The sequence below is a fragment of the Mustelus asterias genome, chromosome 3 (genome assembly GCF_964213995.1).
Source record: "Mustelus asterias chromosome 3, sMusAst1.hap1.1, whole genome shotgun sequence".
Lineage (NCBI taxonomy): Eukaryota > Metazoa > Chordata > Chondrichthyes > Carcharhiniformes > Triakidae > Mustelus > Mustelus asterias.
Genome location: NC_135803.1, coordinates 154,913,149 through 154,936,210, shown reverse-complemented (window position 1 = coordinate 154,936,210; position 23,062 = coordinate 154,913,149). Strand labels below are relative to the sequence as shown.

Sequence of the window (23,062 nt, the reverse complement as noted above, 5' to 3'; positions counted from 1 at the left end):
CGACTAGGGGAATTTCACAATAACTTCATTGCAGTGTTAATGTGAGCCTTAATAGTGGCTAATAAATAAACTTTACTTTTTTAAAAACTTTAATTGGATCCGAGTGTCAGTTTACTGGGGCTATTTTCCAATTCCTATGGATTTGTGCGCACAATCTATATCCAACTCTGGGAAAAGGAGGATGCGTCAGCTTTGTGACAAAGTGCGAGCTCTTTGTAGAAGTCCTCAGCTGGAACATTCAATACGCTGGGGATTGTTGTACCAGGAGATTGAAGTGAAGCCTCAGCTCGTTCAACATCAAATGCAGCAATCACTGAAAGGGAAGGTCACATCAGACTACCAGAGTCTGGCTCAGGTTGTTGGGACTCGTCTCATTCCTGGTTCAGGTTCAGATCCGGGATTTGAGCGCGCCATCTAGGTAGACACACCAGTGTCAGCTGTACCTCAATTGGCTGCACTCTCACTAGAGTCAGATGGTTGTGGGTTCAAGACCCACTCCAAGGCTTGAGCACAAAAATGAAGATGAACACTCCAGCATAGTGCAGAGTGCAGGAACACTGAACTGCTGGAGATGCCGTCTTCCGGATCAAACTGAGGTCACGTTTGCTTTCTCAGGTGGACATAAAAGATCCTGTGGTTCTATTTTGAAGAGTAAAGGATTATCCTCAATTTTCCGGTTAATTTCCCTCCTCAATCTAGAACATAATAAAAATCTGGTCATTATTACATTGTCGTTTGTGGGAGCTTGCTGTGCACAACTTAGCCACCATATTTCCAATGTTATACTATTTCAAAGTACTGCATGGGCTGTGAAGTCCATTGGGACACTGGAGGTTGTGAAAGATGCTACAGGAACACGGTTTTTTTGAAGGAGTGCTTCATTGCTGCGTGTATATGTAATCAGAAACTTTCCACTCTTTAGGTGAAGAAAAACTCCTGATACCAGAGGCCTGAAATTTTAACAGGTGTCAGCCAACATATCCGCCACCAATGAGTCTATTCGCTACAAGGTGTATAGGGTCTTCCTATGCACCAATAGACTGTGACTTTTATCTACACAACCATGACTACAATTCAGTGGATATGAAACGAAAAGACTTTTTGCAACTGTGATGGAATCTTGATGCAGTGGGTTGTAATAACAGAACAGAGGTGCCACGTGAGGGTTGGAACAGAATAGAGCAAACAGGTTTATCGCAGAGTTGGTACAGTACAGGATAAAGGTCTAGACTGCCTAAAGGGCCATGCCAAAACACTAGCTACCCCAAATGTACAAACATCCATCTATCTTCAAGGCCACAATGACAAATTGCTCGGGTGGCTATACATTGCATCAAAGATTTTCTACATACATTAGGCTATGCAACATGACTCTATACAATCAATAGGAAGAGTGATCTAGAGGATGTTGATTCCTCGCTGGTTGTATACACCGCTCAGGAATATGGCTGTGTCGGACCCTGGACATGTTCTCAGGAACCTCTGGTGATATTCCTTCCCGTGGCGAGATCTCGGTATCATTCCCAATGGGGGAAACTAGCAGCAGGGTCATCAGTTATTTCAGACTCGGGGTAGTAACAGGCCCAACATCAGGGGCTCGAAATGGATGTTCATCTCAAGACGATTCTGACAACTCAGCATGTGAAGCTAGCAACTGATCAGCCTGACATCTCCTAACCAGGTCATCAGTTCTCGCAAAGATGATTGCAGGTGAGCGAGAGACGCTGGATTGCCCCATTTCTTAACCCACAAACCAAACGATCTCAAAGAGTGTCAACCAATGATTCACCAAACTCTCAATATTCTGCGAGATGCTTTAAGGCTGCTACAAGCTGTGAAATATTCTCGTCCTCTAATCGATTTCTTTGATGAAACCGGAACTGTTCCGTGATGATCAGTGGCTTCGGTGAATAATGTTCTTCGAGAACTTTCACCAATCGCTCGAGGGTTTTCTTACCGGGCTTGTCTGGTTGTACTAAACTACGTTAAATGCTTTACTTCCAACAGTACTGAGGAAGGTTCCTCTGAATTTCTTTTTGCCTGTACATTACACAGGAACCTCAAACTCCGTGGCTTCTGTTTTGCCGAGAGTCTGATTACTTCTTCAGTACAAACTCACTCTTTGTTCCTTTTACTGCACAGATTTTGACTCTCTTTTGCTTTCTTTCTGGCACGTGAGCTCCGTGGCGCCCGTGTTACATGAACATGTATGTGGATATTGCTGACTGGAGTCTACCATGTCCTTCACTGCTATGAATTTTCAAGTTTTCTTTCTTGTACCTCACCGGCACTCTCGATGCTGCGATGACGTGTTGCTCTGCTACTACCCGACTTCTGAATCAAAGTTCTAGCCCCTGTGAATTTGCAGTTTTAAAAAATTAGTTTTATTTAATTTTTTTCTCGTGCTTTTCCGATCCTGCTCGAGGTCAGTTTACTTGTTATGGGGTCTTGATGCTGTGGGGTGCAATAACAAGTAGCATAGAGGTGCCATGCGAGGGTTGGAACAGAGCACAGCAAACAGGCACACTGCAGGGTTGGTTACTGTACAGGGTTAAGATCTAAACTCCCTGCAAGCCTCCATAAGGCCATGAGACATAGGAGCCGAATTGGGCCACTCGGCCCATTGGGTTTGCTCTGCCATTCAATCATGGCTGATATTTTTCTCATCCTCCTGCCTTTTCCCCATAACCCCTGATCCCCGTACTGATCAAGAACCCATCTGTCTTAAAGACACTCAATGACCCGGCCTCCACAGCCTTCTGCGCCAAAGAGTTCCACAGATTCACCACTCTCTGGCTGACGAAATTCCTCTTCATCTGTTTTAAAGGATTGTCCCTTTAGCCCGAGGTTGTGCCCTCTGGTTCTAGTTTTTTCTACTAGTGGAAACATCCTCTCCATGTCCACTCTATCCAGGCCTCGCAGTATCCTGTAAGTTTCAATAAGATCCCCCCCTCATCCTTCTAAACTCCAACGGGTACAGACCCAGAGTCCTCAACCGTTCCTCATATGACAAGCTCTTAATTCCATATTCTTCTGAACCTCCTCTGGACCCTTTCCAAGGCCAGCACATCCTATGGGGCCCAAAACTGCTTACAATACTCCAAATGGGATCTGACCAGAACCTTATACAGCCTCAGAAGTACATCCCTGCTCTTATATTCTAGCCCTCTCGACATGAATGCTAACATTGCATTTGCCTTCCTAATTGCTGACTGAACCTGCACGTTAACCTTAAGAGAATCTTGAACAATGACTCCCAAGACCCTTTGTGTTTCTGATTTCCTCAGCATTTTCCCATTTAGAAAATAGTCTATGCCTCCATTCCTCCTTCCAAAGTGCATAACCTCACACTTTTCCACATTGTATTTCATCTGCCACTTCTTTGCCCACTCTCCTAACCTGTCCAAGTCCTTCTGCAGCCCCCCTGCTTCCTCAACACCACCTGTCCCTCTACATATCTTTGTACCATCTCCAAAAGAGTCTATGATGTCATGGGGTGACCACATGAGCGTTTTTTTTTTAAAGGGGCCATGCCACAACACTAACTATCCCAAAATATGTAACAGTAACTTTAAAGCATTTAAATACCCTTTTAATTTTCTACACTACACAATTCCTAATCCATTACCCAAGATCAGTGTGTCCAAAATTGGCAAAAGTGAAACAGGTAGGTCTGTGAAATGATGATATTAATGGAAAAGCCACTCATTATACACTTAAGATTCTATGCTTCAGACTTGGATTAAGACTGTAGGATGATTGCACTGGCGGCTACAGGTATGATACTGGCAATCAGAGCAATTAAAACAAAATAGAAGCAGACTGAAGCACATCAGAACCCTGATGCCCAGAAGCAAAACTAATGTAAATACGACTAAAACTGACCTACTCATTCAACATCTGTCAGCAAACAACCAAGAGAAAGTGGAGCTTTTCTCCAGGAAAGAGAAGACTGAGCAATGTCATGATAATTCTTAAAATTATCCTTAAAATTACAAAAGAGTTGGATGGGGTTGATATTGAGAAGGCATTCCCACTGTGGGAGACCAGCACAAAGGATAACAAACAGATAGTTACTAAAACATCCAACAGGGAATTCAGGAGAATTTTCTCTACCCAGAGAGCGGAACTGACCACTGGAGAGAATAGTTGTGATAGAGATCATAGATACATTTAGGAAAAGCTAGATAAACACAAGGAAGAAAGGAGCAGAAGGTTATGATAATGGGATTAGAAGATGATAGGCGAGATGAATGTAGTTGGACTGAATGGCTGGTTCCTGTGCTGGAAAATTCCAACTAACTCTATGCAAACCCGGCAGTGTGTGCTGTCCCTTGGGTGACCTCCACCACTTAGAAGATCAAGAGCAGTAGATGAATGGGATTAGACGGAGGGATGGAAGGAGGTTCATGTGGACACAAACACCAGCACGATCCCATTATGGTTACGGGGAAAGGGCAGGAAAGTGGACACGAGGAATGTTGACCAGCCATGATCCTATTGAATGGCGGAGAAGACTCGAGGGGTCAAACAGCCTACTCCTCTTCCTATTTTCTATGGTCTCATCACACAAAGTCATTTCTGCACTATAAATACTTTGCAACATCACAAAAAGATGCCAATCCATTGCTGTGCCAAACAGGATTGTGATACTCACGTTTCTGAGCTCCATTGAAGAGAGCTCGATCTTTGGGAGTGTCGCCAACTTCAATAATCTTTGCACCTGCCAGAAGCTGCATGATGAGACCCGACGTGACAATCGGTGAAATACCGAGTTCCATCAGTGTACCTAAATTTAAAACGGTCTTTTAATATCATTAACAATCTTTTCAAAAAGTGTTTAATTATCACATTTAGTACTTTCCAAACTGCAGTGTCTATTTTAACTTCAACATGACTGATGGTAACTATCTGGATTTGCCTCCAGTTTGAACAGTAACCGTCTACGTTAAATTAGAGGTTCAAAGTTTCTATACCCTGCAACCCGATCTGTGAAAAAAGCATACCGAATGTAATTCGCAAAGCTTTCCCTTCCAAAATTAGCTTGTATCTGGAGATGACACTTTGAGGTGTGGAACAATGTTAGTTACACTGCCGGTCTTTGAGAAAGCCAGATATAATAAATGATAAACTGCACACAAGTGCATATCAAATTGCACCGATTTACAATCGATTACACTCTGAGATAGCAATTAACATGCCTGTTATAATGCTGAAGGGACAATAAAAGAACCAAACACAAGTGAGATTTCATGCATGAATGGAGACAGAATGGAACAATAGAGGGTTAGGAAAGAGGCATTACATTAAGTACATAGACAGCAGCATGCTCCGAGAGACGGGGACAGAAGCTAAAAATCAATTAAAAAGACAGAAAAATTACATAATGAAATAATCAAGGATCATGAAACTAAATAGTAAAATATTTTACAGGCACAGAATACAAAAAAGGAAGGCTGTGATGGGGCTAGGACCATTAAAGGGATAGACAAGATAATAAATACCACAGGCAATAAGAGATCTGACAGAAATATTAAATTATTTTGCTTTAGTATCTACCAGGGAAATACAACAGGTAGACGTGACAGTGAAGGATAAGATGAGCAAATTGATAAGTGCATTCAAAATAAATGTATTGAATAAATTAAATAAATTCAAATGGTTTTAAGACCCTAATCCGGATGGATTGCATTCACATATTTTACAGGAATCTAAATGAGAAAGAGGAGAGAGATTGCTTGTGCCAGAGGACTGATGCAATTCCAATATAATCCTGGGATAGACAGATTTTTAGTCTGTCAGAAAATTAAGGGGTGTGGGGAACAGGCAGGAAAATGGAGTTGATGCCCAAGGTCAGAAATGATCACGTTGAATGGTGGAGCAGCCATGTAGTCTACTCCCGCTATTTTCATGTTGTATATTTGAGAAGGGGGACATGTCCAGGGAATTGTAGGATAGTGTAAGAATCATAATGGGATGCAAAGGAGAGAAAGGAAGAATATCTAAAAATGAAAAATATGTTGAATGGTCAGCATGGATTTCAAAAAGTGAAAATCTCACTTGACCAAACTTACTGAATTTTTAAAAGTAGTAACAGAGTTGACAATGGAAATGCAGTAGATGTAATTTGTCTGGATTTTCAAAGGGCTTTTGATAAGGTGTCCCATGATAAACAAATAAATATGAGAGAACATGGAGTCAGGGGGCAAGTGGCAGAACGGTTTGCCAGCTGGCTTCAAGACAGAAAGCTAAGAGTGGAACTAAAGGGGAGTTATTTAGGGTGGCAGAAGGCGGATCAGTGCCTGGACCACTACTGTTTACAATTTACATGAATGATTTTGACTTGAAATCAAAAACACAATTTCTAAATCTTCAGATGACACCAAATTTAGGTCATTACCAAGACAGCCTGCAGCAAATTGCAAGAAGAAATTAATAAACTTGCAGAATTGGCAAATGAAATTCAACACAGGTAAACATGACAGAGTACCTTTGGTAAGAATAAGGAGGTCACTTAACTTGGAAGTTGCAAGTTTAAGAAGGGTACAGGAATAAGAGGATCTTGGAGTACAAATATACCATCACTAAAAATTGTGCCTCAGGTAACCAAGACTTAAAAAATAAAACCAAGCACTGGGCTTTATTTCTAGAGGGATAGAATTGAAAAGTAAGTTAGGCTAAACCTGTATTGAAATGAGTAGTGTGCGCAGTTCCGATCACTGTATTATGTAAAAGGATATAGAGGCACTTGGAGATGATTTCTGAAGGTGATATCAGGAATGTGCATAAATATATATATCAGAGAAAAACTGACAGCCTGTTTCCCTTTCTCATGGCAGGGTGGGGTGGCAGGCAGGGGCATTTGGGGTGGCCTACTAGAGAGGTCTTTTAAGATGAAAGATTTTGACAGTGGATACAGAGGGGAAATTTCCTCTTGTGGAGAAGAGCAAATCTAGAGGCCATCAACATAAGTCACCAAGAAATCCAACAGGGAATTCAAAGGAAACATCTTTACCCAGAGTGTGCTGAGAATTAGTAACTCACTACTGCAGGGAGTGGCTGAAGCAAATTTTACAGATGCATTTAAAGACAAGCACACGAAGAAGATAAGAGTTAGATGAGGAAAGATGGGAAGAGGTTCGAGTGGAGCACAGACACTAGCATGTATTGGCTGGACTGAATGGATACGCTGCAGAGACAGACTAATTTAATGTGCATGCTACCCCCATCAAGCGTACAAATTTGAAGCTACATTGCACAGGAAAAAGTCCTCCTGTTCGTTAGATCATCAAATGTTTGACAAGCTCTGGGATCTTGAGCAATCTCCAACTTGAGGAACGATCCAACATATTCCACCAGAAAATAATTAAAATGGTGTTCTGCATGGACAGCATCAGTATCAGGTTTCAAACGTGTTATATTAGGTAACTGGAACCAGGTATGTACGCAGAGGAGGGAAACCCAGAGAATTGATAGTTCTTGTGGAATAAACGACGTTCGAGCTGGAAAACTCTACTCACTACAGAGACTGATGTGGCCAATCTGGCTAATTTCCTTCCTGTCTTTGACAGCACAGGAAGAGAAGTGAGAACATTATTGAGTTCCAATTTCACAGCCCACAGCTGTGAGGAATGGAGGCTCACAGACACACAGTCTAGCAACAGACACAGTGAAGAGGTGATCGGTCATAAGTGCCTCTTGGGCCACCTAAGTGCCACTCCTCTGCCCAAACTAACTTTGGGCATCAAGTTTGATTTAAAATAAGTCTCCATTACCTCTGTTTGAAGCCAGAATGACTCTCATCCAGTAGAAGGGATCTGCAGAGTCTGATGACATGATACCAAATAAAGGAATCTGAAGAGATTTGGAAACAAAGTAGTTGATAATTATAGCTTTCCTGAGACATTTTTATTTATATTATTTATCTATTACAAAATGCTAATTATACTTGGGACAAGAAAAGTAGATGCAGGTGATGGGAAATACAGAATACCGGAATCACGGTTACTCAGCATGTGAACAGGGGAAATAAGGCAAATCATTTCTTCTCTCAGGTTCTCATTGAAAATTTTTTTCTTGGTAATTATACTCTACGGCATTATTGGAATGTGCTGTAAATTAATTAAACCCTCAACTAAATTTCTACCATTTTGTTTCCAGCACAAATATTTGAAAGTGAAACAAGTAACTTTGAAAAGTTTGGAAACAACTGACCTGGCAACAGACTAAGAAGATGAAGAGTGTAATCGCTGTCCATAGTACTTTTTCTCGAAACTGAATCTAGAAAAACAGAATTAGAGCATTGAAACATTGGGTCAACCGATATACCAGTTCTCTGAATCAGTAACAGGAGAAGCCCAGTCAGTCCCTCCAATCTGTCCCAATCAATTACATCACGGCTGATTTGTACCTGAACTCTATCCACCCACCTCATACTCCTAGCTAGTAAAACTTCAGTCAATTTTAGAAAGTCCAGAGGGACGTGGAGACTATCACACCAACATACAAATTCAACATTCAATCTGCTTTCCTAATTACTTGCTGCACCTGTATACTTCTGTGATTCACGCACTGGGACACCCAGATCCCTCTGCACCTCCGAGTTCTGCAATCTCTCACCATTTTAAAATTCTCCCTGCAAAATGAGCGATTTTGAGCAATGGAAGATTTGCCAGATTTTTGTCCACTCACTTAACCCACATCCCTTTGTAGCCTCCTTATGTCCTCTTCAGAGTTTACTTTCCTACCTATCTCTATGCCATCAGCAAATTTAGCAACCATATCTTCATCCAAGTTATTTATATAAATAGTAAAAAGTTGAGGCCCTGCATTGATACCCATGACACACTACTCGTCAGATCCTGCCATCCAGAAAAAGGCCCATTTATGCCAACTGTTTCCTGTTAGCCAGTCAATCTTCAATACATGCCAATATGTTATCCCCTATACCATGAGCTTTTATTTTCCTCAGTACCCATGATGTGGCACCTTATCAAATGCCTACCCAAATCCAAGTACAGCACATTCCCTGGTTCCCCTTTATCCACACGACTCCTTCAAAGAACTCCGATGAATTAAACATGATTTCCCTTTCATAAAGCCATGTTGACGCTGCCTGATTGCCGTGAATTTTTCCAAGTTCCCAGTTTTAACATCTTTAATAATGGCTTCTAGCACATTCCCCATGATGGATGTTAGGCCTGTAGTTTCCTGCTTTCTGTCTTCCTCCCTTCTTGCATAAAGGGGTTACATTTGCTACGTTACAATCTAATGGAACTTACCCAGAAACTAGGAAATTTTGGAAAATTAAACCAATGCAATAACTACCTCATTGGCCACTTCTTTCAAGACCTTAGCACGAAGTCCATCTGCATCTGGGGATTTGTCAGCACACAGACCCCACAAATTTGCTCAAAGCCACTTCCCTGGTGATTGTAATTTTTCGGAGTTGCTCCTCCCGCCCATTTCCTGATTTGCAGCTATTCGGTGAATAGGAGCCCTGCTCAGCATGCTCGTCGCTGCTGCCCAACTGCCCTGCAATAGCACACTGCATTTGGTTAGGCATTGGAACAATTCTTCCAACATGGGAGTGACCATGTTTCAGACTATAGTGCACCCAGCTGTGCCCAATTTCTTTTAAATGAGGCTCAAAATAGTAAGAGCAACCTGTAAATGACTTTCAATTTTAGCCTGGTTTGCCATGCCTGTATGAATATGGGTTACACGTTATTTAAAGTACGATGAATTCTCAAGTATAACTTGTAAGTGTTAATATTTACAGGTTAACTGCATTCCCAAAGCACACAGATAATAAGGCATCTAAAAATAGCACACAGACAACCACAGCTTCAGTATCTTAATCCCAATCTCCAGAGAGGAAAGAGAGATTGTACTCCCAGTGGCAAAGACTAGGCTAAACAACCTTGCACCTGGTTAATGAGAGCTCCGTGTTATGAGACTATGCATCAAGTAAACTGGGTGCTGTACCTGAAATTTCACAGATAGAAATGGTATGGCCATACAGTTCATACCAACACATCATTACCCACACCGTCCACCTTTCTGTAATCTAGCCTTTATGAAAGAGAGAGTTGCAGATTAAGAAAATGGTTGGCAAAATTTACCTTTCTTTCTGGCTTTTGGATTTCTGGTAACACCGCACAGAATGGTTTGATAACTTCAAGGAATTTTACTGGAAAGCAAGGCAAGCACAATTAATTATTTAAAAAATATTAAACATGCAGCACCAAATACTGTAACATATTATCCAGCATGCACAGGGAATGGGTGCTGTCAGTAATGCCACTTAATGGAGAGTTCCAATTAATTTGCAACAAGTACTCAGGATGTAAAGAACAGCCATTTGCTTCTAATATTCGTAGAATCTATAGTGCAGAAGGAGGCTATTCGGCCAATCGAGTCTGCACCAACCACAATCCCACCCGACCCTATCTCCATAACCCCTTGCATTTACGCTAGCTGGTCCCCCTGACACTAAGGGGCAATTTAGCATGGCCAATCCACCTAACCCGCACATCTTTGGGCTGTGGGAGGAAACCGGAGCACCCGGAAGAAACCCACGCAGACAGCGTGCAAACTCCACACAGACAATGACCCAAGCCGGAAATCGAACCCGGGTCCCTGGAGCTGTGAGGCAGCAGTGCTAACCACTGTGCCGCCAATATTCAAAGGTGCATCAAAACAAAGTATAAAATGATACAGTATGGATTCCAGATTACTTCATAAATGTTTCCATTTGGTAAAGTAACAATTTATATTAGAGGGTCAGAGATCTGGTTAGCAGAGAATTCCGGTTGATAGAGTGCTGGATAACAAATGTACTGTAATCCTCAGGTCTGGCTAGGTCAGGCATCAGCAAGAAACTCTGATCTTCTGCGAACCAAATATATTGGGCGGCACGGTAGCACAGTGGTTAGCACTGCTGCTTCACAGCTCCAGGGTCCTGGGTTCGATTCCCGGCTCGGGTCACTGTCTGTGTGGAGTTTGCACATTCTCCTCGTGTCTGCGTGGGTTTCCTCCGGGTGCTCCGGTTTCCTCCCATGGTCCAAAGATGTGCGGGTTAGGTTGATTGGCCAGGTTAAAAATTGCCCCTTAGAGTCCTGGGATGCGTAGGTTAGAGGGATTAGTGGGTAAATATGTGGGGGTAGGGCCTGGGTGGGATTGTGGTCGGTGCAGACTCGATGGGCCGAATGGCCTCCTTCTGCACTGTAGGGTTTCTATGATTCTATGAACTATTTTCAATTGAGTTCTATTCCCCACCCAATTAACTTCTGAAAAAAACTGACTTCTTGTAGGGACACAGTGACCAAGGTACGAGATTCCTGCTTCTACTGCATGTACAACACTTTGCAACAAGCGTAATACGGGCTATTCAACAACAGAAGCAACATAATGGAGGCTTGATCCTCTCCAATGGACAGACATGCACTCTCCACGAAGAGATACGAAATACTGGCGGCAGCAGAAATAAACCAGGTCATGAAGCAAAACTGCAGCACTCCTGCTGGTATCTCTCCACCCCCAACAAATATCAGCTAGCTTACCAACCGTGCATAGAGGGAATTCAACCCAAAATATTTGACTCTATGGCTCAATGCCTGAAATAAAAGCAAAATACTGCGGATGCTGCAAATCTGAAATAAATACAGAAAGTGCTGGAAAGACTCCCAACAGGTCTGGCAGCATCTGTGGAGTGAGAAGCAGAGTTAGGGTGGAGTCTGCATGACTCTTCTTCAGAGCTCTGAAGAATAGAATGGGCTCGAAATATGAACTCTGTCTCTCTCCACAGATGCTGCCAGATCTGCTGAGTTCATCCAGCAATTTCTGGTTTTATGGTCCCATAAATGAAAAACAAAATCACACATTGGAAGTCACTCAGTCTGACTATTTTCCTGATCACTGAATTTCAGTGGAACCTCGATGCTGCACTTCCACACAGTTGTCATGTCAAAGATTTTGGAGGATAATAAGGGAGTGTGGGGGGAGGGTGTGTGTGTGTGTGTGTGTGGGGATTTGGGGGGGGGGGGGGGGGGGGAGTACTCTACCAATTTATTTTAATTTAAGGGAACAATGGAAATACTTATATGACACAAGGTAAAATACAGGTGTGCCACTGGCTATTGAAGGACAAATTTATAGCAGCAATACTTCAATATGCTTCTCCCTATTAGCAGGGCACTAACATCAATATTTCAAGGTCAGTGGCAACACGGAATATAATGCACAGCTCCTGTGATTTTCCCGTTCTAGAAACACGTTGCTTCAGCTCTGTACAGTTGCCTCTTTCCAAACTCACTACAAATCAGATGACCTTCAAACGGAAAGAAAATTGCCACCACACCCTCATTCCAGAAATACTGTCTTTTTACTAACACATGGGTTAGGCCTCAGCTACAATAAATACTATATCCAGATATTTTTGCTTCTTATGGGGCTGACACTGAATTCTTGTAGAAGGCTACAACATGCTAACAGTACAGATTCAGGCCATTGGGGCCAGCGTGTCTGTGCTACTGGTTATGATGATGTGGAGATGCCGGCGTTGGACTGGGGTAAACACAGTAAGAAGTTTAACAACACCAGGTTAAAGTCCAACAGGTTTATTTGGTAGCAAAAGCCACACAAGCTTTCGAGGCTCTGAGCCCCTTCTTCAGGTGAGTGGGAATTCTGTTCACAAACAGAACAGCGCAGAGTCGCGGAGCAGAAACTGATAGCCAGGTTCCGCACACACAAGGACGGCCTCAACCGGGATATTGGGTTTATGTCACACTATTTCACATAAATATTTCTGCTTTTTTCCTCCTGAGTCTTTATCATGCGATCCTAGAATCAGAATTTATGTCACACTATTTGTAACTCCCACAGTTGCGTGGACCTGCAGAGTTTCACTGGCTGTCTTGTCTGGAGACAATACACATCTTTTTAGCCTGTCTTGATGCTCTCTCCACTCCCATTGTTTTGTTTCTTAAAGACTGGATTAGTTGTAAGTATTCGCATTCCAACCATTATTCATGTAAATTGAGTCTGTGTCTTATAAGTTCTGTTTGTGAACAGAATTCCCACTCACCTGAAGAAGGGGCTCAGAGCCTCGAAAGCTTGTGTGGCTTTTGCTACCAAATAAACCTGTTGGACTTTAACCTGGTGTTGTTAAACTTCTTACTACTGGTTATGACCAGATTAAAATATTGCGGTTACCTTGGCAAGCTCAACATGTTTGATCTGACCATCACCAAGGTGATAAAGATTATAGTCCAGGATATTGCTGCAATGCAGAAGGTGGGCCATTCAGCCCATCGAATCTGCACTGGCTTGCTGAAAGAGCATTCCACCTAGTTCCATTCCCGTGCCTTATCCCTGCATGTTCCCTCTTTTCAATTCCAATTCCTTTTGAATACTTCGATCAAACCTGCCTCCACCACCATTTCAGGCGCACGCCAACCGCTCTCGGGTTGAAAACATTTTCCCCGACATCCACTGCTCTTGCCCATTATTTTGAATTTGTGCTATAGTTTTTAAATGTACTCTGTCAGACTATCAGCACTGAGTGTACCACTGGATGCTGTTGACAGCTTCATGCTTCTAGATTCCATTATCACCAGCAAAATGACACTTGACAATGAAACCAATCACCACAAAAGCTCCAGCTGTTACATCCAAGTGTGTGGAACAATAGCAACCTGACTGACAACACCAAACCGAGAATCCACCAAGCCTGTATCATCAGTGCACTCTCCAGAGATGAGACAATACAAGCTAGGTTGAAGAAAAACTTTTGATTTGATTTATCACATTAGTTTACAGTGAAAAGTATTCTTTCTTGTGCACTATACAGACAAAGCATACCGTACATAGAGAAGGAAAGGAGAATGTGTTAGTCATAGTTAGGATGTAAAGAAAGATCAACTTAATGCGAGGTAGGTCCATTCAAAAGTCTGATGGCAGCAGGGAGGAAGCTGTTCTTGAGTCGCTTGGTTACGTGTCCTCAGACTTTTGTATCTTTTCCCGATGGAAGGTGGAAGAGAGTGTGTCCGGGGTGCGTGGGGTCCTTGATTATGCTGGCTGCTTTTCCAAGGCAGCAGGAAGTGTAGACAGAGCCAATGGATGGGAGACTGATTTGCATGTTAGACTGGACTTTGTTCATGACCCTTTGTAGCATCTTGCAGTCTTGGGCAGAGCAGGAGCCATACCAAGCTGTGATACAACCAGAAAGAATGCTTCCTATGGTGCATCTGTAAAGGTTGGACAGAGGCGTAGCAGAAATGCCAAATTTCCTTAGTCTTCTGAGAAAGTAGAGGCTTTCTTAATGATAGTGTCAGCGTGGAGCCAGCATGGGGGGTGGGCACGGCACTGGTTGTTGCTGATCTGGATGCCTAAAAACCTGAAGCTCTCGACCATTTCTACTTTGTCCCCATTGATGTAGACAGGGGCAAGTCCTCCACTACGTTCAAGTCCATGCTCAGACATCGCCACATCTCCTGGCAGGACAAAGTCACCAATGAGTATAAAAGCTGGAGTCTGATGATGCAGCTGTATAGAACGCTGGTTAGGCCACATTTGGAGTACTGCGTCCAGTTCTGGTCGCCACACTACCAGAAGGACGTGGAGGCATTGGAGAGAGTGCAGAGAAGGTTTACCAGGATGTTGCCTGGTATGGAGGGTCTTAGCTATGAGGAGAGATTGGGTAGACTGGGGTTGTTCTCCTTGGAAAGACGGAGAATGAGGGGAGATCTAATAGAGGTATACAAGATTATGAAGGGTATAGATAGGGTGAACAGTGGGAAGCTTTTTCCCAGGTCGGAGGTGACGATCACGAGGGGTCACGGGCTCAAGCTGAGAGGGGCGAAGTATAACTCAGACATCAGAGGGACGTTTTTTACACAGAGGGTGGTGGGGGCCTGGAATGCGCTGCCAAGTAGGGTGGTGGAGGCAGGCACGCTGACATCGTTTAAGACTTACCTGGATAGTCACATGAGCAGCCTGGGAATGGAGGGATACAAACGATTGGTCTAGTTGGACCAAGGAGCGGCACAGGCTTGGAGGGCCGAAGGGCCTGTTTCCTGTGCTGTACTGTTCTTTGTTCTTTGAGGTCCTGGAGCATGCTAATTCCATTAGCATACTCATTGCCAAGCCGAAAAACATGCACTACTTCGCCTATGTTCATCAGATGGATGAGCATCTGTACCCAAAGGCTTTCTGTATGGTGAACTGGCCACTGAGCCATGACCTCCTGGGTGTCCATGCCTCCGCAACAAAGACATCTACAAATGAGATATGGTGGACGTTGACAATTGGGAGACAGCCATTGATGACTGTAACCTCTGAAGGATGATTCTTTAGAAAAGGTGAGCAGAACTGAAAAGCAGAATAGAGAATGAGCTAAAAAAAGGCTTAGGAGAGCTAGGAGGGGGCATGAAAAGTCCTTGGCGGGTCGAATCAAGGAAAACCCCAAGGCATTTTACTCTTATGTGAGAAATAAAAGAATGACCAGGGCGAGGTTAGGGCTGGTCAAGACAATAGTGGGAACTTGTGCATGGAGTTAGAAGAGATAGGAGAGGTGATGAATGAATACTTTTCTTCAGTGTTCACCAAGGAGAGGGACCATGTTTTTGAGGATGTGAGAGAGATACAGGCTGATAGGCTGGAGGAGGTAGATGTCCTGAGGGAAGATGTATTAGCAATTTTGAAAAACCTGAGGGTCGATAAGTCCCCTGGGCCAGATGGGATATATCCTAGGATTCTTTGGGAGGCAAGGGATGAGATTGCAGAGCCTTTGGCTTTGATCTTTGGGTCCTCACTGTCCACAGGGATAATGCCAGAGGACTGGACAGTTGCGAATGTTGTTCCTCTGTTCAAGAAAGGAAATAGGAATGACCCTGGTAATTAAAGGCCGGTTAGTCTCACTTCGGTGGTCGGTAAGTTAATGGAAAAGGTCATGAGGGATAGGATTTATGACCATTTAGAATGATGCAGCTTAATCCGGGATAGTCAACACGGATTCATGAAGGGTAAGTCTTGCATCACAAATTTGATTGAATTCTTTGAGGAGGTAACTAAGTGTGTAGATGAAGGTAGAGCAGTTGATGTCGTATGCATGGATTTTAGTAAGGCGTTTGATAAGGTCCCCCATGGTCGGCTCATGAAGAAAGTAAGGAGGTGTGGGATAGAGGGAAATTTGGCCGATTGGATAAGTAACTGGCTATCTCATAAAAGACAGACGGTGGTGGTGGGTGGAAAATTTTCAGACTGGAGACCAGTTACCAGCGGTGTACCACAGGGATCAGTGCTGGGTCCTCTGCTATTTGTGATTTTTATTAATGACTTAGAGGAGGGGGCTGAAGGGTGGATCAGGAAATTTGCTGATGACACCAAGATTGGTGGAGTAGTGGATGAGGTGGAGGGCTGTTGTAGGCTGCAAAGAGACATTGATAGGATGCAGAGCTGGGCCGAAAAATGGCAGATGGATTTTAACCTTGATAAGTGCGAGGTGATTCATTTTGGTAGGACAAATTTGAATGCGGATTACAGGGTCAACGGCAGGGTTCTGAGGAATGTGGAGGAACAGAGATCTTGGGGTTCATATCCACAGATCTCTGAAGGTTGCCACTCAAGTGGATAGAGCCGTGAAGAAGGCTCTTTATTAACTCATTTATTAACAGGGGGTTTGAGTTTAAGAGCCGTGGGGTTATGCTGCAACTGTACAGGACCTTGGTGAGACCACATTTGGAATACTGTGTGCAGTTCTGGTTACCTCACTATAAGAAGGATGTGGAAGCATTGGAGAGAGTGCAAAGGAAATTTACTAGGATGCTGCCTGTTTTGGAGGGTAGGTCTTATGAGGAAAGGTTGAGGGAGCTAGGGCTTTTCTCTTTAGAGCGGAGGAGGATGAGAGGCGACTTAGAGGTTTATAAGATGATGAGGGGGATAGATAGAGTGGACGTTCAGAAACTATTTCCTCGGGTGGATGTAGCTGTTACTAGGGAGCATAACTATAAGGCTCATGGAGGGAGATCCGAGGTAGAATCTTGACTCAGAGTGGTTGGGTGTGGAATGGACTGCCTGCAGTGATAGTGGAGTCAGACACTTTAGAAACATTTAAGCGGTTATTGGATAGGCACATGGAGCACACCAGAATGATTGGGAGTGGGATAGCTTGATCTTGGTTTCGGACAAAGCGCGGCACAACATCAAGGGCCGAAGGGCCTGTACTGTGCTGTACTGTTCTATGTTAGAGAGGGACCCCAGAGAAATCAGAGGCCCGTGAATTGTGCACCCACTGTCTCCCTCTGCAGCAAATTCCAGAACGGGGTTCATGAGTCACACCAGGCGACACTTGATACAAAGCTGACCTACCACAGCACAAACCATCGCCGTGTGAGACGAAGGCTCCCACTATTGCAAGGTTAGTAAGCTGGGTCCATATTCTTCAGAAAAGCACAGACATTGGGTGCGAGTTGACGGACTTTATGAAATAAGGAAAGGACTAGGGTGTGTTTATGCAGGTCAACTATTTCAACTAAACAGGTTAAGAGTGGCATAGGGGCCACATTTGTAGATTATTTAAAAGCACATTTAGGTTAGGTACTAGTTGGTTCTGCAATCAAACATTAGTGTTTGGTCGAACAGCCTGACTTGCCTTCAAGTGACAAGCAGATTTGTTTTTGGCAGAGGTAAAGATCATCACATACACGAGATGGATATCCCGTTACAGAAATCAGCACCAATGTGAATGACTGAATTAGGATTGACGGCCTAAAGAGAGACTGGAGATGCATTCTGCAGTCTGGGTGTAGGAGTACAAGATATCATGATGCAAAAGGCATTAGAATTCTGTAGGGTTGGCACTACGGACTGGGGGGTTGCATCCTATCCTTGTGTGTGTGCGCCTGAGAGAGTGACATGCATCATATCAAGGTAACAAGTTAGAAAATGCTTGCTAACAACACTCAGCTTAGCTCAGTTACAGAACGTTTGTACTTGTAGTTGAACAGAAAATACTTGACCAGCCCTTCCAGTGTGAATGACCAAAAATAGACATGTCAATAACTGGCTTCCCCTCCATCTTTGCACACAAGCTCAAATTCATGCAGATGACCAGAAAGATCCTATATAAAATGAGACTGGATATCTGGTATCCACCTCCTTCCGTCAGGAAAAAGATACAGAAGTCTAAGATCGCGCACCAACCGACTCAAGAACAGCTTCTTCCCTGCTGCCGTCAGACTTTTGAATGGACCTACCTCGCATTAAGTTGATCTTTCTCTACACCCTAGCTATGACTGTAACACTACATTCTGCACTCTCTCCTTTCCTTCTCTATGAATGCTATGCTTTGTCTGTATAGCGCGCAAGAAACAATACTTTTCACTGTATACTAATACATGTGATAATAATAAATCAAATCTTTCAACCAGAATGTGTGGCCTGTAAGCTAAAAGACAACGTAAGCAATTGAAGCGAATCAAGCCGTCCCTGTGAGGCAGGAACTAATGCCTCCCTGAAGGTTGAGTTAAGGCACCTGGTTCAAACAACTGAGGAAGCATTACACTGGATTCAACAGCACATCCTACTTTCTGCCAAGAAAATGCAATGTAGACACAAAGGTGAGCATTAGTGAGCCCTTTGGAAGTTTAAAAACAAATGACATTGCCAGCTCTCTACAAGACAAACTCAGCTATCCCACTCTCCTGCCTTTTCCCCATAGCTCTGCAAATCCTCTTCACATAATTATCCAATTCCCCTTTGAAAGCCATGATTGAATCTGCTTCCACCACGCTCTTGGACAGTTCATTCCAGATCCTAACCACTCGCTGATTAAAAATGGTTTTCAAGCTGTCGCTGCCTCTTTTGCCAATCATCTTAAATCAGTTTCCTCTGATTCTCAAATGTTCTGCCAATGGGAACTGTCCTCTCCATCCACTGATTTTAAACACCTCTACCAAATCTCCTCTCAACCCCCACTTCCCAAAGAGAACCAAGCTATCCATATAACTGATGTCTCTCATCCCCAGAACCACACTACTTTCTGGAATCTCTTCACTTCCTAAAGTGCAGTTTCCAGGACTGGCGACAACACTTGAGGTCAGACCAGTGTTTTCTAAAGGTAATGATGGGGATACGCTTGGAATTATTTACTTACCATTGAATTTAACTTAGCCATAGACTACCTAGCGAGCATCATCGTGATGCACTTTTAGGTTGTTTCAAGAAATAATAAAACACAGGTTATGTTCAAGAAATTCATTATATTTCTCTTCTTTGTAACATTGGTATCCCGCACAATGGTTCAGAACACGACATCTAAACTCCGCCATCAACACAGAGCTTCAAGATATCACAGATACACAATATTAATATCAACAGTCTTGCCTCAGTCCCAACACCACAATTACTTTAAAACCGGCAGAAACCTCACAGACATCTCAGTGCTGCACTGTCAAAGGTGCATCAAATATCCCAAGGCACTATTCTGAATAGCAGTTGGCGTCATGGCCAATATTTATGTTTTGACCAACAGCACAAGGGTGTGAGAACAGGAAGGGAAGCCCACACGGGTGATTCTGTATGATAGTGCAATCCCTTTCCAGATGGATTCAAGGACCCAGCTGTCTGCGATAAAAGATCTCAGACAAAATCAGAGGAGGACACGGAGGTTCTCCATGATGTCAATATTTAGCACCAACCAACATCACCCAAGCTGATTATCTGGTCATTATCTGGGGCAGCACAGTAGTTCACACCCAAGCTCAATTCTGGCCTTGAGTGACTGTCTGTATGGAGTTTGCATGTTCTCCTTCGGGTGCTCCGGTTTCCTCCCAGAGTCCAAAGATGTGCAGGTCAGGCGGACTAGTGGGATAATTATGTGGGGTTACAGGGATAGAGTCGGAGTAAGATGCTCTATTGGAGTCAGTGCAGACTCCCTGGGCTAAATGGCCTCCTTCTGCACTGTTGGGATTCTATGATTCCCTCTAGTTTGTGGGAGATTGCTGTCTTTGGATTGTCTGCCACATTTCCTACATTATAAAAGTGACTCCACTGCAACACACTTTTGAGACGTCGGGCGGTTGTGCAAGGCACCACAGAATTGGAAATCTTTCTTTAATGGACAGAGTGTTGACGTTACACCGCAGACTATCCACAACAAGGACGAGTGCTGTGGAGCCCACAATCCAAACATGCACACATCCCAGAAGCCCAAATTGTTGCACCAATTGCAATTATATCGGTTAAGAAATCCAATTGCAATGATTGCAACTGCATTAAAACATGTCCACCACGACTCTAACTTTTACAGAGGCACCATAGAAAGCATTCTTTCTGGTTATATCACAGCTTCGCTCTGCCCAAGACCGCAAGAAACTACAAAGGGTCATGAATGAAGCCCAATCCATCACCCAAATCAATCTCCCATCCATTGACTCTGTCTACACTTTCCACCACCTCGGAAAAGCAGCCAGCATAGTCAAGGACCCCACACAGCCCGGACATTTCTGGTTAAATAACAGAAAGCGAAGAGTGGGGGTAAATGGGTGTTTTTCTGATTGGCGATCAGTGACTAGTGGTGTGCCTCAGGGATCAATGTTGGGACCGCAATTGTTTACAATTTACATAGATGATTTAGAGTTGGGGACCAACTGTAGTGTGTCAAAATTCGCAGATGACACTAAGATGGGTGGAAGAGCAAAGTGTGCAGAAGGTGCTGAAAGTCCGCAAAGGGATATAGATAATTTAAGTGAGTGGGCGAGGGTCTGGCAGATGGAGTACAATGTTGGTAAATGTGAGGTCTTCCATTTTGGTAGGAATAACAGCAAAATGGACTATTATTTAAACGGTAAAAAATTGCAGCATGCTGCTGTGCAGAGGGACCTGGGTGTCCTTGTGCAGGAATCTTAAGGAGTTGGTTTGCAGGTAATTAAGAAGGCAAATGGAATGATTATGTTGCAGCTGTATAAGGTGCTGGTGAGGCCACACCTGGAGTACTGTGTACAGTTTTGGTCTCCTTACTTGAGAAAGAATATACTGGCATTGGAGGGGGTGCAGAGGAGATTCACTAAGTTGATTCCGGAGTTGAGGAGGTTGGCTTACGAGAAGAGACTGAGTAGACTGGGGCTATACTCATTGGAATTCAGAAGAATGAGGGGAGATCTTATAGAAACATAAGATTATGAAGGGAATAGGTAAGATAGAAGCAGGGAAGCTGTTTCCACTGGCAGGTGAAACTAGAACTAGGGGGCATAGCCTCAAAATAAGGGGAAGCAGATTTAGGACTGAGTTGAGAAGGAACTTCTTCACACAAAGGGTTGTGAATCTGTGGAATTCCCTGCCCAGTGAAGCAGTTGAGGCTACCTCATTGAATGTTTTTAAGGCAAGGATAGATAAATTTTTGAACAGTAAAGGAATTAAGGGTTATGGTGAGCGGGCGGGTAAGTGGAGCTGAGTAAGCAAAAAGATCAGCCATGATCTTATTGAATGGCGGAGCAGGCTCAAGGGGCCAAATAGCCTACTCCTGCTCCTAGTTCTTATGTTCTTATTCTCTCTTCCACCTTCTTCCGTCAGGAAAAAGATGCAAAAGTCTGAGGTCACGTACCAACCGGCTCAAGAACAGCTTCTTCCCTGCAGCTGTCAGACTTTTGAATGGACCTACCTCGCAGTACGTTGATCTTTCTCTCCACCCTAGCTATGACTGTAACACTACATTCTGAATTCTCTCCTTTACTTCTCTATGAACGGTTTGCTTTGTCTGTGCAGTGTGCAAGAAACAATACTTTTCATCGTATACTAATACATATGACAATAAATCAAAGCAAATCAAACAACTTCCTGAATGACACAACTGAGGAAGGATTGATAATGAATTGCTTCAAACCAGACATTTCTGCCCTGAGGTGGTCAATCAGGGGGAGTGGGGGTGATTTTGAGGAGGTTTTTCCCTGTGGGGGGAATGAACCCTTAGGAGTGAGGGAGGAGGAGGGAGGGGGGGCTCTGGCTGCTGGAGATCAGTCAATGGAAAGGGCGACGTGGCATTTAAATGACCCCCACCCAAGGACCAGGCTGAGTGGCCCCGGGGTTCCTGAGCCAGGCGGCCGGGCTGGGAGGCATTTCCCGGGCTGAAGGGCGAGGCTCCAGCTTTGGAATCTGACCTTCCTCACATCAGCCGGGACAAGGGCACTGAAACTCGGCTTCAAAAATCACGCGAGGCCCAGGCTTGGCTGAGGCCTCGGGGAGTCTGAGTGGGTGGGTGACTGGCTTCGGTTACTTACTGCCCATGTTGGCGGCTCTCTCTCTGTCGCTTTGTCTGTCTCTGTCCGGTGGTGGTTACTCAGGGGGGGGGGAGGCTCGGATTGGGAAAGCGACTCGCCGCCCGCTCTCTCTCCCTTCACTCAGGCCGGGGAAAGTCCGCTCGATGGCGCGCGGGGCTGGAAAGACACGTCAGCTCCCGGCAACGGCAGCAGAGCCCGACCGACAACCAATCGCAGCCCGTGCCCGGTACCACCTGACTTGCCAGGACCGAGTTCTAGCCAATCACAGTCCGCATTCGGGTACCACATGACTTTCCAAACGGCCAAAACCGGATTCTAACCAATCGCAGCTCGCGCTCGGGTACCACCTGACCTGCTAGTTTGCCAGGACCGGATTCTAACCAATCGCAGCTCGCGCTCGGGTACCACCTGACCTGCTAGTTTGCCAGGACCGGATTCTAACCAATCGCAGCTCGCGCTCGGGTACCACCTGACGTTCCCGTTCCCCCCCCCCCCCCCCGCCACCTACCCAGTTGCAGCCATTCCGGCTGCCCGCTATCGGGGAGCACGTGACCGTCCCTCCGACTCACGGAAACGCCCGACTGGGCGAAGGCGGATTGACGGAAAGAGACGAGCGGCCTTCAGGCCACGTGGTCAGTGCTCCAGATTGGCCTTTGACGGAAATAGCCGATGTGACTGGACGCCCTTGACGGAAAAGCCCGAAGCAGCAAAGCCCTCTTGTCCTTGCTGAGGCGTTAATGGATGTTTGTGGTTGAATCCCAAGCTGAGTTTCACATTCAAATCAC

At 44.4% G+C, this 23,062-nt stretch overlaps 1 protein-coding gene across 2 annotated transcripts in view; it reads right to left on the bottom strand.

The window, feature by feature from the left end:
• Positions 1-22,437, bottom strand: part of LOC144491741 (protein transport protein Sec61 subunit alpha-like 1) — a 35,458-nt gene extending 13,021 nt beyond the window's left edge. Inside the window, exons 1-5 of one of the 2 annotated variants that reach the window (XM_078209987.1) lie at positions 22,278-22,437; positions 10,125-10,192; positions 8,215-8,280; positions 7,776-7,854; positions 4,658-4,789 (exon numbers count right to left, since the gene is read on the bottom strand). In XM_078209987.1, the coding sequence (XP_078066113.1) occupies positions 4,658-4,789; positions 7,776-7,854; positions 8,215-8,280; positions 10,125-10,192; positions 22,278-22,284 (352 nt within the window). In that variant the 5' untranslated portion in view covers positions 22,285-22,437. The remainder of the gene's footprint in view (positions 1-4,657; positions 4,790-7,775; positions 7,855-8,214; positions 8,281-10,124; positions 10,193-22,277) is intronic. The other variant, XM_078209986.1, reaches the window with a different exon arrangement.
• Positions 22,438-23,062: the final 625 nt, after the last annotated feature.